A 12,842-nucleotide genomic window follows, 5' to 3' on the forward strand; every position below is an offset into this window, starting at 1 on the left:
GTGGACATTAGAGCTAACGAAGACATATTTACCCACTCTCTTCGGACAGATGTGGATTAGTCCTGTCTGGGGTTTAAAATCGCTTTATTAGTTGTGTTTAAGTGTTGACCATCTTTTTTCGTTCCTTTCTGTAGCTTTGATCAACTTGCTGAAGTTCCTCATGTCCAATGAGACGGTGCTTTTGGCCAAACACAACATTTTCACATTAGCTCTTATGGTAAGTAAAGAGAAAATCTAGCCTATCCCAGAAATACTCAGTGAGCCCAAGATTGGCCCAGGGTGGGGGTTGAGGGGAGAGCATCCCAGGACCCGGGAGTCTGTTGGAGGTGAGGCCATTGGAGGCTGGTCATTCAGCTAAAATTCTAATTCCAGGCTAACCCCTGCTTTCCCTCTAGTGATCTGTGGCAGAAAAGATGGAAGAGATGTTCCTGGGCTCCGAATAGTGAGCATTTATGTAATTTACTGAAACACTTGAGGGACTGCAACTTGTCAACAGCAAGGCATTTGAAAATCTCTTAAAAGCAGAACGGAGGACACCCACTGATCATTGTTCCAAAAATCTTTTTTCTGCTGTAGGGCAGTAGATTGCACTTTTCCTGTTATTAAAACCTGAGAAGCCCCAGCAGTCAGGGTATTGTACTTACCTCTGATACTGATCTTGACCCTTCTGGGTCAGGGTTCTCTGGATCAGATGTTTGTGACTGAGAGTGCTGCTTGTCTTCTAGGTAGTAAATTTGTTCAACATGTTCATCACGTTTGGGGACACCTTTCTTCCCACCCCCAGCAGTTACGATGAGCTCTACTATGAGATTATCCGAATGCATCAGAATTTCGACAACCTCTATTCAATGGGTGAGCCTCCTTCTCTTTCTGTGTTTGAAATTTATTCTTTCCAGAGCAAAGATAACCTCTTCATACGCCAGTCCCAGGAATTACTCAGGGACCAATAAGTATGTGACGTAGAAGCCAAGAGACTGATGATAATGAAGGCAGAAGGAGATTGATTTTTGGATTCAGAGGGGACTGGATTCTTGGAGTGTCATTTACTGGGTGTGTTTCTTGAAATCCTCAAGTGTGGCAAGAGCCTGAAGAATTTTCAAGAGACATCGTCATACCAAGGTTTCCGTTGGAAAATTAATAGACCTTCCTAGAGTGCAGAAGTTGGGTTCTTGAAGAACTTTGTGTTATGTACTCCAGCCTTGATCAATGCCCCGTGCTTGCATAAAAAACATTTCTTGTGACACAATGTCTACTCTGATTCGTGGATCACGTGGGGGCCAAGCTGATTCACACTTATGGGAAAAATGTTCAAGGAGGGGTGCCACGTGGTTCACAAGCTGATGGGAGGTCTCTAATGGGGACAGTGTCAGCTGAAGAGAGTCACACCGACTATTACAATCTACCCACTTATACCCACCCTCCCTCAGGTCCATTGTTTGCTGGTGTCTTCTGCCGTTGGCCCTCTTCTTTATCTGGGTCCTGCCTTGTTTGGTTGGTCTGGTGTGCTTTTGTCCACTCCTCTCTGTGGGTAGCCCCCATCTTCTGATCTCAATCAATCAATTGTATTGAGCACTTACTGTGTGCAGAGCACTGTACTAAGCGCTTGGGAAGTACAAGTTGGTTTCAGGTAGGGCTTGTGGTGGGCTCTCACTTCCATGTCCCCAGTGGCCACCTCTTCTTCTGGTGGTCCATATTTTGCCAGCATAGCTTTTCATCTCACACTTAGCCTTCTGTCTTACATCCATATCTGCATTCCTGGCATTCAGCCTTTTATCCTGAAGTAAACCTGGCTTTCAGCCTTACATCCTTCGGTGTTCCCTGCCTTTTACAAATTCTGTTAATGCAGAACTTGACTAGAAGTTCGTTGTAGGCAGAGAACGTATCTACCAACTCTGTTTGTTTGTACTCTCCCACGCACTTAATACAGTGCTCTACACACAGTAAATGCTCAGTAAACACAATTGATTAATTGCAGAAACCAGCATCCCTTCTCCTTCATCCGTATACGCCCCTGCAGTCCCCTAATTACTCAGTAAGGTTCTATCCAAATCTTATAATGAGAAGACCTATTATGGCAGGACCGGCTCTTCATTAGAGAGATGGAGTTGAAACCAGTTCTTCAAAGAAGTGATGAGTCAGTCACACAAAACACAGCCTTGCCACCACTGAGAGGAGAGAGGGGAGAGCAAAGCAGGTCTATGCATTAGAAACACAGGTTTGTGAGATCAAGTGAACTGGTGAGAAGTGTTATTAGGGTTCCTCTCTTATATGTGATGAGAAGCAGCCTGGCCTAGTGGAATAGAGCACAGGCCTGGGAGTCCAAAGGACCTGGGTTCTAATTCCAGCTGTCTGCTGGATGGCTGGGTGAGGGCAAGTCACTTAGCTCCTCTGTGCCTCAGTTAACCTCATCTGGAAAATGGGGATTCAGACTGTGAGCCCCGTGTGGGACAGGGACTGTGTCTGACCTGATTAACTTGTATCTGCCCCTATTACAATGTATGGTACATAGTAAATGTTTACCTAATACCATTTTTTTAAAGGCCGTTTATAATTGTGATATTTAAGCACTTATTATGTGTCAAGCACTGTTCAAATCCCTGGGGAAAGTACAGGATCACCAGGATGGGTAAAGTCCGTGCCCCACTTGGGGACTCACAGTCAAAGCAGGAGGAAGAACCGTGTATTTGTAGGAGGTCTGCCTTCTGTGCTCAGTTCCCTTTTCTAGTGGAGGTGGAGGGGTGTTGGGAAGGATCCAGGGAGGAGTAAGAGACATGACTAAAAGGAGGTAAGGTCAGCTTACCAGGAGCTATATCTGGTATGGCAGAGTACAGTGCTAAGCACTTAGTACAGTGCTCTGCACACAGTAAGCGCTCAATAAGTACGATTGAATAAATGAATGGCAGAGCCATGACTAAGGCAGTTGGGGTAGGTTTGGAGAAGAGAGCCTTCAGATTTCTTAGAGGCGTCAACACCAAGGAGGAGAGTAGTTCTGCCAGCTCTGTTGCTTAGTACAGAGCTCTGCAAACAGTAAGTGTTCAATAAATATAGTTGAATGACTCTCCCAAATGCCTAACACAGAGCTCTGAACACAGTAAGCGCTTAATAAACACCACTGATGAAGTTGTACAGCTCCAGATAGGTCCATAGTCAAGAATGATAGGAGTGAGTCTCTGACCAGCTCTATGTACTTGCCTTCTGGCTTTAGGAGACAAAGGTTAAGTCTCCTCCAGCAGGAGCAGTTAATACTAATGGGGGGTTGGAGAGGAAGGTTACTTAAAGGTGCCTTGTTGATGGGTGGGCTCCAAGGGATACCCAAGTAAATCCAAATCATTTGCCCACAAAAGGAATTAGAACCATGGAAGGAAAGTATTGGTGGAGGCACTGGGACTGGCCCCTGAATAGATCTCACATGTATGTACCCTGACATGGGAAACCTTTGAAATAGCAAAGCCTAGTAGAAAGAAGTTGGGCCTGGGAATCCGAGAATCTGGGTTCTAATATCTCTTCTACTTGCCTGCTTGCTGTGTGACACTTGTCTCTGTCTCAGTGGCCTTGCTTGTAAAATGGGGATTCAGTACCTATTTTCCCTCCTACTTTTCCCTTGCGGGCCAGGGACTATTTCCAACCTGAATATCTCGTACCTCCCCCAGTGCTTAGCTCATTGTTTGGCACCTAGTAAGTGCTTACTGAGTCCAGTTATTATTGCCATTATTATGAATTCTGCAAGAATAGCCATTGGCTCAAATTCAAGTGGTCTTTGTGGAGGGAGATTTGGCCTCTGCTATAGTTTGCATCTGCCAAGCCTGCAGAGTCTGCTGGGAAAATGGTCTTAGCTTCAGGCAGAGGTCTGCCCCACAAGGTGCGGGAACTTAGCAGTACAGGAAAGCTGTTGTTTTTCAACAAGGGACTGGAGGAGAGGAGGGGAAAGGAAGAGAGGCAGCTGCTGAGCTGATTTCTTCCCTCAGGTGGCACCTGCCAGTGCCTGAGCAGCCCCTGGTTTCAGTGGCACAAGCTTCGGTTGCGTTGACGGGAGAAAGCAGGGCTGAGGAACCCAATCTTGCCATAAGGGGGAAAGTGGCTCATGCAGGAGAACACAACAGGGAAAATGAGTCATTCTGCCAAGGGGAACTCATTAGGATATTGGATTTCAAAAATGGTCCAAGAAAACAGGGAAGCAGACGTTCCAGGAATTTCAGCTTCTTCCCAGGGGCCCAAACTCTGGAGTCAGGGGGTCTTGGGATGAAAGGACCTCTCTTCAGTCTTTTTCCAGCCGGCTCTTAAAATTGCCTGCCTCCCTCAGGAAACCATTGTCGGCAGTGAGGGTTGACAGGAATAATATGGGCAGCAGCGCACTTAGACCCACCCAGTCGGTGCTGGCTTAGTCCAGAAGTGCACACCTGCAGGAATGAAAGGTTTCACACCGAACAGCTTTTAGAGCTACTGAAGCTGAGAGGAATTGGGAGAACAAATGACCCCTCTGTGCAAATCATTCTGTGTCTCCTTTTGGCCCAGGAGGATTCAAAAGCCCGTAGTCCTTTCAAAGAAAATGCAGCATGAGGTCCTATTAGGTGACTTTGTGCCCGGGGAGAATTGTTGAAGAGTTGCTACCTAAAGCTGTAACTGGTTGACATCCCCTGGGTGGGAAGAATCAAATGTCTCTCCGAAAGAGCAGGAGGGAAGGGAAGATGAGGCAGTTAAATCAAATCCAGCATTTGCATTGGAACGGGGATGTCTCACCTGTTGAAATGATTTGTTTTGTTATGAGAATGCATCTGCACTTGCCTTACAAAATGGAGCTCCCAGAGTTCGGACTGAATCCGTTCCAAATTTCCCCCTACTTCATCTTGAAAAGGAGAAAAACAGCGCTCCGATAATAGGTTGAATTAAAGTGTCCATCTCCTTTTCCTTTGTGCAAAAATGGGCCAAATGTGTGGAAGGAAAGCATTGCCAGAAACAGACCAAAATAGACAGGTCTCCCCGCCTGAGCCAAGTCCCGATCCCTCATGCCCTCCTTCCAGCCCTGCAGGGCCTCCCGTGAGGTTGCGAGTGGCCAAAGACCACTCATAGATCATAGATATAATAATATTAATAGTAATAATAGTGGTATTTGTTAAGCGCTTACTGTGTTCCAGGCACTGTACTAAGCAAATTGAGTTGGACACAGTTCCTGCCCCATGTGGTGCTCACAATTTTAATTCCCACTTTACAGATGAGGTAACTGAGGCACAGAGAAGTGAAGGGACTTGTCCGAGGTCACACAGCAGACAAGTGGTGGAACAAGTGATGCTTTAAAATGATGATTAAAAACCTGTTCTCCTTTCTCCCTTTGAGTATAGCCCTATATGGGACAGAGACTGTTTGATCGGAGTTATTGTTTTTACATCAACTCTTAGAACAGTGCTTGATATATAAGTGGTTAATTAATTTCACAATTATTATTATTCATTCATTCAATCGTATTTATTGAGCGCTTACTGTGTGCAGAGCACTGTACTAAGCGCTTGGGAAGTACAAGTTGGCAACATATAGAAACGGTCCCTACCCAACAGTGGGCTCATTATGATTTAGAGTGGTCACTTAGTCATGACGTGGTAGTTCAACTCCATCAGAATTGTTTTCATTTGGACCTCAGCCCTATTTTCCCTCAGGTTTTGGGGGATCCAAGTTCTCTCTCTAGACCATGACCATGAGGCTCTTCTCTTTTTTAACCTCCTTTCAAGCCTATTCTGGGGCAAAAGAGGCATGTTAGTTGTGTGAAATGAAAGGATTTTTGCTGCTTGGTTAGTTGAAGCTTCATAATTCTGGTAATTTGCAATATTACCTGGTAATACAGTCAATTGAAAGGAAAAAGAAATTAACGTTATCCTAACTGAATTTTATTCAGACTGGGGCACTGGCTCCCAGATCCTATCTTCTCCACTAACCCAGTCAGTTCTTCTGTCCTCCTCCCTGTCTCTGTTCTCTCCCAATTCTGCAAGTTCCTTATTCCCGAAGGAAACAGCATTGCATAAGGGAAAGATCATGGGCCCAGGAGTCAGAGGACCTGGGTTCTAATCCCTGTTCTGCTACTTACCTACTGTGTGACCTTGGGCAAGTCACTTCTTTGTGCCTCAGTTTCCTCAACTGTAAAATGGGAATGAAATACCTGTTCTCTCACCTACTTAGACCCTGAGCCCTGTGTGGGACAGGGACTCTCACCTGCTTAGGACTGCTTGACCCAGAATAAGCACTTAAGAAATACTGGAAGCGTCATTTTCTTCCTCTGGAAAGAATCTTTACCCTGTTTTCTATTCCTAAAGGAGTGGAGCAAGTCTTCTAGTGCCCAGATGGTGCCCAGGTGGTGCACTGTTTACTAGGTGGGTGGGCTTTAGGTGCATTATTCTCTAGGTCCCATGTGGCTCTAGGTTCATTAAAATGCTTCTTTTGCCTCCACTATTTTAACTCACCGTAGAGCAGCGACTTGAGTAATCTGCTGTCTGTCAATCTTTCTATGCATTAGTCTCATCCAGAAAAACTGCCTTTAAAAAAAAAAAGATATTTGTTAAGCACTTACTATGTGCCAGGCACTGTACTAAGCACTGAGGCAGATATACGATAATCACATTGGAAATAGCTCATGTCCCACATAGGACTCACAGTCTTAATCCATATTTTACAGATGAGGTAACTGAGGCACAGAGAAACTAAGTGATTTGCCCAAGCTTACACAGTAGACAAGTGGCTGAGCTGGGATTAGAAATCAGGTCCTCCGATTTTCAGGCCTGTGCTCTATCCACTAGACAACACTGCTTCTCAGTGTGTTTAGGTGAGGGTCCAACTTCAAAGCTAAAGAAATCCTCTTTTCCAGGACCTCAGTGTCTGTGGTCTGGTACGCTATTTGCTCCTGATATTGATTATGATTATCACCTCACGTAGGTCAGGCTGCTGGAACAGCTTAAGAAGCCAGATGAGATCACTCTGGTCAATAAACAGAAGGCAGGGAGGCATTACAACTCTGGAAACCTTCCATTTGGCCTGAAGGTTGGATGTCATCTTATCACCACACTCTATCTGAAAGTCTCCCGAAGAGCATGCCGGCCTCGATCCGGTTTTCCTTTTCACCTTTTGGTGACTTCAAGACTGTGAGCCCATTGTTGGGTAAGGACCGTCTCTATATGTTGCCGACTTGTACTTCCCACGTGCTTAGTACCGTGCTCTGCACACAGTAAATACGATTGATTGAATGAATGAATGAATCATTGGACAACGTACTGTGAAAGTCATTGATGACACATTCAGTTCCTTGTTGCCATTGAAGCTCTTTGGAAGAATGTAGCCACAAATCGCTACCCGACATGGATGTTCTTTGTGCTTACTGTCCGTCCCTAGTGCTGGACCGACACTACGAAGTGTCTCATAATCCATAGTATGTTTCCTTGCATTCATTCATACATTCAATTGTATTTATTGAGCGCTTACTGTGTGCAGAGCACTGTACTAAGTGCTTGGGAAGTACAAGTCGGTAACATATAGAGACGGTCCCTACCCAACAACGGGCTCACAGTCTAGAAGGGGGAAATGGATGTGTCTCGTGTGTAGTCAGTGATGGCTCACCAAATGCGTGAGGGCACAGTGGCATCTGCTTCTATTCAGGCTTCACTCAGAGATACTCAGCTATGGGACTACAGATTACACCTGTTCTCCCAATCCATCATCTCATATTGTGGGCTACTGGGCACAGGGGCACTGAGCAAGAGAATGCAGAGGACTCTATACAAGCCATCACCATTACTGCAAAGAAAACTCAAGTGAGTAGCCTGGGCTGGTAGGACATGTCTTCCCATCCTAAAAACGGATGGCTACTAATGCTCGCCCAAATGGCAAGGGGCCCAAAATGGCCCACTATTGAATTTTCAGAGAGATAGTATGCCAATATGCTAGGGATTCTCTCTCCAGGGCACACCTGTGGATGTATTTTCAACCTAGACAACCTCAGCTCCTAAACAAAGGACAATTCTGAGAAGCAGCCTGACTTAATGGATGGAGCAAAGGCCTGGATGTCAGAGGACCTGGGTTCTAATCCTGGCTCCACCACTTGTCTGCTGTGTGGCCTTGGGCAAGTCACTTAACTTCTCTATGCCTGTTTCCTTATCTGTAAAATGGGTATTAAGGTTTTGAAGATGTATTACTTGTGCTTCCCACAGAACATAGGTCTTTATTCTCTAAGGCCTTTCCTCCAAACTAGTCTTAGTGGAACGGGCAAACTGCGATTAGTTTTTATGTGCAGTAAATGACATCACAAAGAAACACCTATTCTCCGTTGATTCCAGCTGGAGTCTTCCTTGTGGTAAAAAGTGTGTCTCCTAGGGAATGAGTCAGGGCTGCAGTATGGGCAGCATAACAGTCAGGGTTAAACTTTAGGTGAGTTGAGTTACAACTGAGTTATTCTATTGTTGGGGGTGAGTAATGCAGTCTTAACTCTGATGCAGGTTTGAAAAGCTAAAAGATGAGACACAAGCAGCAGGAAAATAAAAACAAAGGAGGAATTGGAGAAGAGCTGCATAAGAGGAAGAGAAAAGAAGTCAGGGAGCAAATTACAAGGGAAGATAAAAGAGGCAGGTGATAGCGAATCCCAGACTTCCCTTCCCTTTCCCTGTGTTCCTTTGGGTATTTTGAATGGGGATCTAGGAAAGATAGATGAAGCTATGGGAATGGGAATTAAGATTGTGAGACCCATTTGGGACATGGACTATGTCAAACCTGATTATTTTGTATCGGCCCCAGCGCTTAGTACAGTGCCTGGCACATAGTGAACTCTTAACAGATGCCATTAAAAAAAAAGGTAAAAATGGTGTCTTCGTTGGGCTTCTCAATTGGTAAACCCACCTCAATTTGGAAGCCTACTGGCAATGTTCTTTTATTTCTTTGTCCAAGGTCTGACCACTTTGCATTCTCTCCTTTTTGCAGTCCTGAGGCTTTCCACCAACACCGGCCAGTGGAAGGAGGCAGCTAGCAAGGTGACCCACGCCTTAGTCAATATTAGGTAAGGAGCAGAAGGGAATGGATTCTGCTGTCTGAGTGGTTGTGGAAGGTTGAGGAGTCAGACCTGGTGCCCGGTGTTCCGGACGTGTGGAGCACCACTTTCCATTTTAAGCTTTGAGTGGAAAGAGTTGTCACCCTCGACTGGAAACTACAGACCAAGAAATCTACGGCGTCTCGTACTGAAATAACTCAGTGCTGTGGCTCTGTGTTTTCTTGCAAAAATGAGCACGGCAGACAGTCGCAAGCCTTGCCCAGGTGTCTTTGCTGCGAGATGGTTTGATCTGTCTGCAGACCTCCAGCCTTAAAGCCTTTGCTGCAAAAAACCCTTTCCCTCTCCTGTGTGACTTCAGTGGGTGACTCATGGTTTTGGGAACATTTGTCTCTTTCTTTATGAGGTTTATTTTTGTTTTTTCGCAAACAAAGTCAAATGGAACGCTTGGGGGCCACTTCACTCCTGCAGTGAAATGGCAGAATGCAGGGCTTTGGACGGTCTCTTCAGCAGAGGAGCAGAGTGGAGGGTATGGAGGTTCTCTGGAAGCTTGGGAAAAACCACACATGGAGAGGGGTCACAGTATAAGTGCCACAGCAAGATTTTTACAAATGAGAAAGAGCGAGAGCTCTTTCAAGAAGAACACTTGGGCCTAAAGACCGGAGTTTTCATAAAAGCCCTTTTTCCTTCCCTTGGGTAGCTCCTCAGTTCCCCGACAGTTATTAAATTGTTCTTTCAAGCAATTGAAAAATTAAAGGTGAGAAAAATATGCAAATCCAACAGATGGGCAACTTGAATGAGTTCCAACAGTAAGCCTACCCAGACACTCCAGCAATAATAATGCACACTTGTGGTTTGGTGGAGGTTCAAAGCTGTGGCAAAGCTGTGGGGGTTTCCTGGGATATATATGGGTGCTTTAAAAAAAAATAATGAAAAATCATCCTTTCTCTGGTGTACTTCAGCTATCAAGAGGCCTGGGGTCGAAAGTAGGAGGGTGAGATGTGGTGTGGGTGGTTGGGAGCAGAGGAGAGTGGAAGGCTCTAGTGGAGTGGGATTCTGAAATGTTCTAACAAGATTGCACTGAAAGGTTCTTTTGCCTTATTAGTCCCCAGGGGTGTTTGGCAGAGTGCATGGCTTTATAAATCTCACTAAATAAGTGAGCATTTACACCCAACAGATAGAGCGTCTACTTCAGTCTGGCCAGATGATAAATATGATTTTCGGCAAGAACTAGGAGCTGCAAACTGTCTTCCCCAGAATGGTCCACAGTGAATGAAGGGCAGCTTGACAAAGGCAGGCATTTTAATGAAGCATCAGATACTGAAATGTAGCACTAAGGTGCACACATGTTGGTGTCTGTATAATTTATGTTGTGTTTATTTATTCATATGTTTATTTAGGTTTCCGAGGCAGCCTTTTTTCATCTGGGACCTGTTTGTTTGATTAAATCCCAGTCACATGACACTTATTCTCTCTCTCTCTCTTTCTCTCTCTCTCTCTCTCTCTCTCTCTCTGGCTGCTCCTTTTTTCTGATTGTCTTCTAAAGGCCTGGGCTGTCAATCTTCTGAAAACTTAGCCCTCTGCACATCCTTAACCTGTGTCCTCTGACCCCCTTTTGCATATAACAGTTCATCGGGCACTCAGTTCCATTTTGCTGCCATTAGTTAGGGGTTCTAGTGCAGACATCGTTCTTATAGTAAAATGCTCTGCCCTGAAATGTAGTTATGACACTGGCATGCAGGTCAAAACAGATTAAGCAGCATGGCCTGCAGGAAAGAGCCCAGACCTGGGTTCTAAACCCAGTTTCGCCACAGGTCTGTTCTGTGACCATAGGCAGGTCACTTAATTTCTCTGTGCCTCCATTACTTCATCTCTGTAAAATGGGGATTAAGATTGTGAGCCTCCTGCGGGACCTGGACTGTGCCCAACCTGATTAGTTTGTATCTACGCCGGTGCTTAGTACAGTATCTGGCACACAGTAACCAACCCGATTTGCTTGTATCCACCCCAGTGCTTAGTACAGTGCCTGGCACATAGTAAGCACTTAACAAATACCATTATTATTATTATTATTATATAATTAACAAATACCATTTAAAAAAAACTAGTCCAGGGCAACCCTCATGGTTCCAGTATACTTGAGGCTGGGTTGGACTCCAGTTAGGAACAATGTGAGGGTTCTAGGAATGAGCTTTGTCTTCCAAGACACCAGTAGAAAAGACTAACATCGGGAAGCAACATGGCCTAGTGGAAAGAGTAGGGGACTCGGTGTTAGATAAGCTGGTCTCCATTCCCCGATCTCCCACTGGTCTTCTGTGTGACCTTGCGAAAATCACTTAACTCTCTCTGGGCCTCAGTTTCCTCAACTGTAAAATGAGTGTAAAATAGATTGTCAACCCTGTGTGGAACAGGGATTAAGACCAATCCCATAACTTTGTGTCTGCCCCAATGCTCAACATGTAGTAAGTGCTTAACAAATTCCGCAGCGAATTAATTGAAGGTTAGGTAGCCAAATCCGAGTGCCCATCCTATGCCTCCCTGAAAGGCACACAATTCTAGTGTTTAGTGGTTTAGCATCTTGAGCCTTAAGAGGAACATTTCTCAATATCGCCTCAATTCTTGCCATGCTTAGAAACCAGCAGACAAGGAGAATGAAGATAGGGCCTCGGGAAACAACTAAATTATTCTTAAATCTGCCTTTCTTGGTCATAGGAGAGAATATTTCAAGTTGGATACCCAGCTGATTGCCTCTTCTCTTTCTTCACCTCCATATAGCCATTCTCCTCCAAGCTGAAGACTATCTTTTTGCCCCTGAAGATTATTCTATTACCAGCTCGAATGATTTCCAGAGCCCTCTTTCCCCTTTCCCAGGGAGAACGTGTGGTGCATATTCACCCAACTGATAGCTCAAGTTAGAAAATCACTCCCCAGGGTGTCCTGAGACCCTGTGACCAGTGGTCTTTTGCTCTTCAAGTTTAGCTAGCCAGTGCGTAGTTTCTAAAGACTTCCTCATTAACAGAAGCCCGGTGGTTTTCTCAAGTTAATTCAGTGTTTGTGTTGTCAATTAGTGCTTATGGTGCCCACCTTGAAAGGATTTCAGAGACAATAATTAACAAGCTCTTAACACTTCTAGCTTGTACATTCAGTACCTGCCCTTTGGGATTGCTGAGAGAAGACTGGGTTGCATTTTAAGTTTCCACTACCCCAGAAATCACAGACCACATAGGAATCACAGGCCTGTTGATGATTTAATCAATCACTCATATTTATTGAGTGCTCATTCATTCAGTGGTATATATTGAGCAGTTTGTGCAGAGCACAGGTACTAAGTGCTTGGAAAGTACAATTCAGCAATGGAGACAATCCCTGCCCACAACGGGCTCACAGTCTAGAGGTGGGGAGACAAATGTCAATACAAATAAATAGACATCAATATAAATAAAAAGAATTATAGATGTATTCATAAATGCGGAGAGGGGGGAAAGCAGAGGGAGTGAATCATGACATGGAAGGGAGTGAGAGCTGAGGAAAAGTGGGGCTTTGTCTGGGAAGGCCTCTTACTATGTGCAGGGCACTCTAAGTGCTTGGGAGAGTACAATATAACAGAGTTGGTAAACACATTCCCTGCCCACAGCAAGCGTACAGTCTAGAGGGGGAGGCCGCAAACATTTAAAATAAATTATGAATATGTACTTAAAGTGCTGTGGGAATGCATGGGAGGTAAATAAAGGGTACAGATTCAAGTGCAAGGATGATGCAGGTGATATTTTCAGTGGTTGGAGTGTGAGGCCTTGGCTCTTCCCAACAAGGCCTCTCTGTCGTAGCAGAGTGG

At 45.0% G+C, this 12,842-nt stretch overlaps 1 protein-coding gene across 2 annotated transcripts in view; it reads left to right on the plus strand.

Moving 5' to 3' along the window:
- ARMH3 (armadillo like helical domain containing 3) overlaps positions 1 to 12,842 on the plus strand; it is a 165,167-nt gene that overhangs the window by 91,466 nt on the left and 60,859 nt on the right. For both annotated transcript variants that reach the window (XM_038758263.1, XM_038758264.1), the window contains exons 21-23: positions 135 to 217; positions 726 to 852; positions 8,947 to 9,022. In XM_038758263.1, the coding sequence (XP_038614191.1) occupies positions 135 to 217; positions 726 to 852; positions 8,947 to 9,022 (286 nt within the window). The remainder of the gene's footprint in view (positions 1 to 134; positions 218 to 725; positions 853 to 8,946; positions 9,023 to 12,842) is intronic.

Source organism: Tachyglossus aculeatus, chromosome 16 (assembly GCF_015852505.1).
Source record: "Tachyglossus aculeatus isolate mTacAcu1 chromosome 16, mTacAcu1.pri, whole genome shotgun sequence".
NCBI lineage: Eukaryota > Metazoa > Chordata > Mammalia > Monotremata > Tachyglossidae > Tachyglossus > Tachyglossus aculeatus.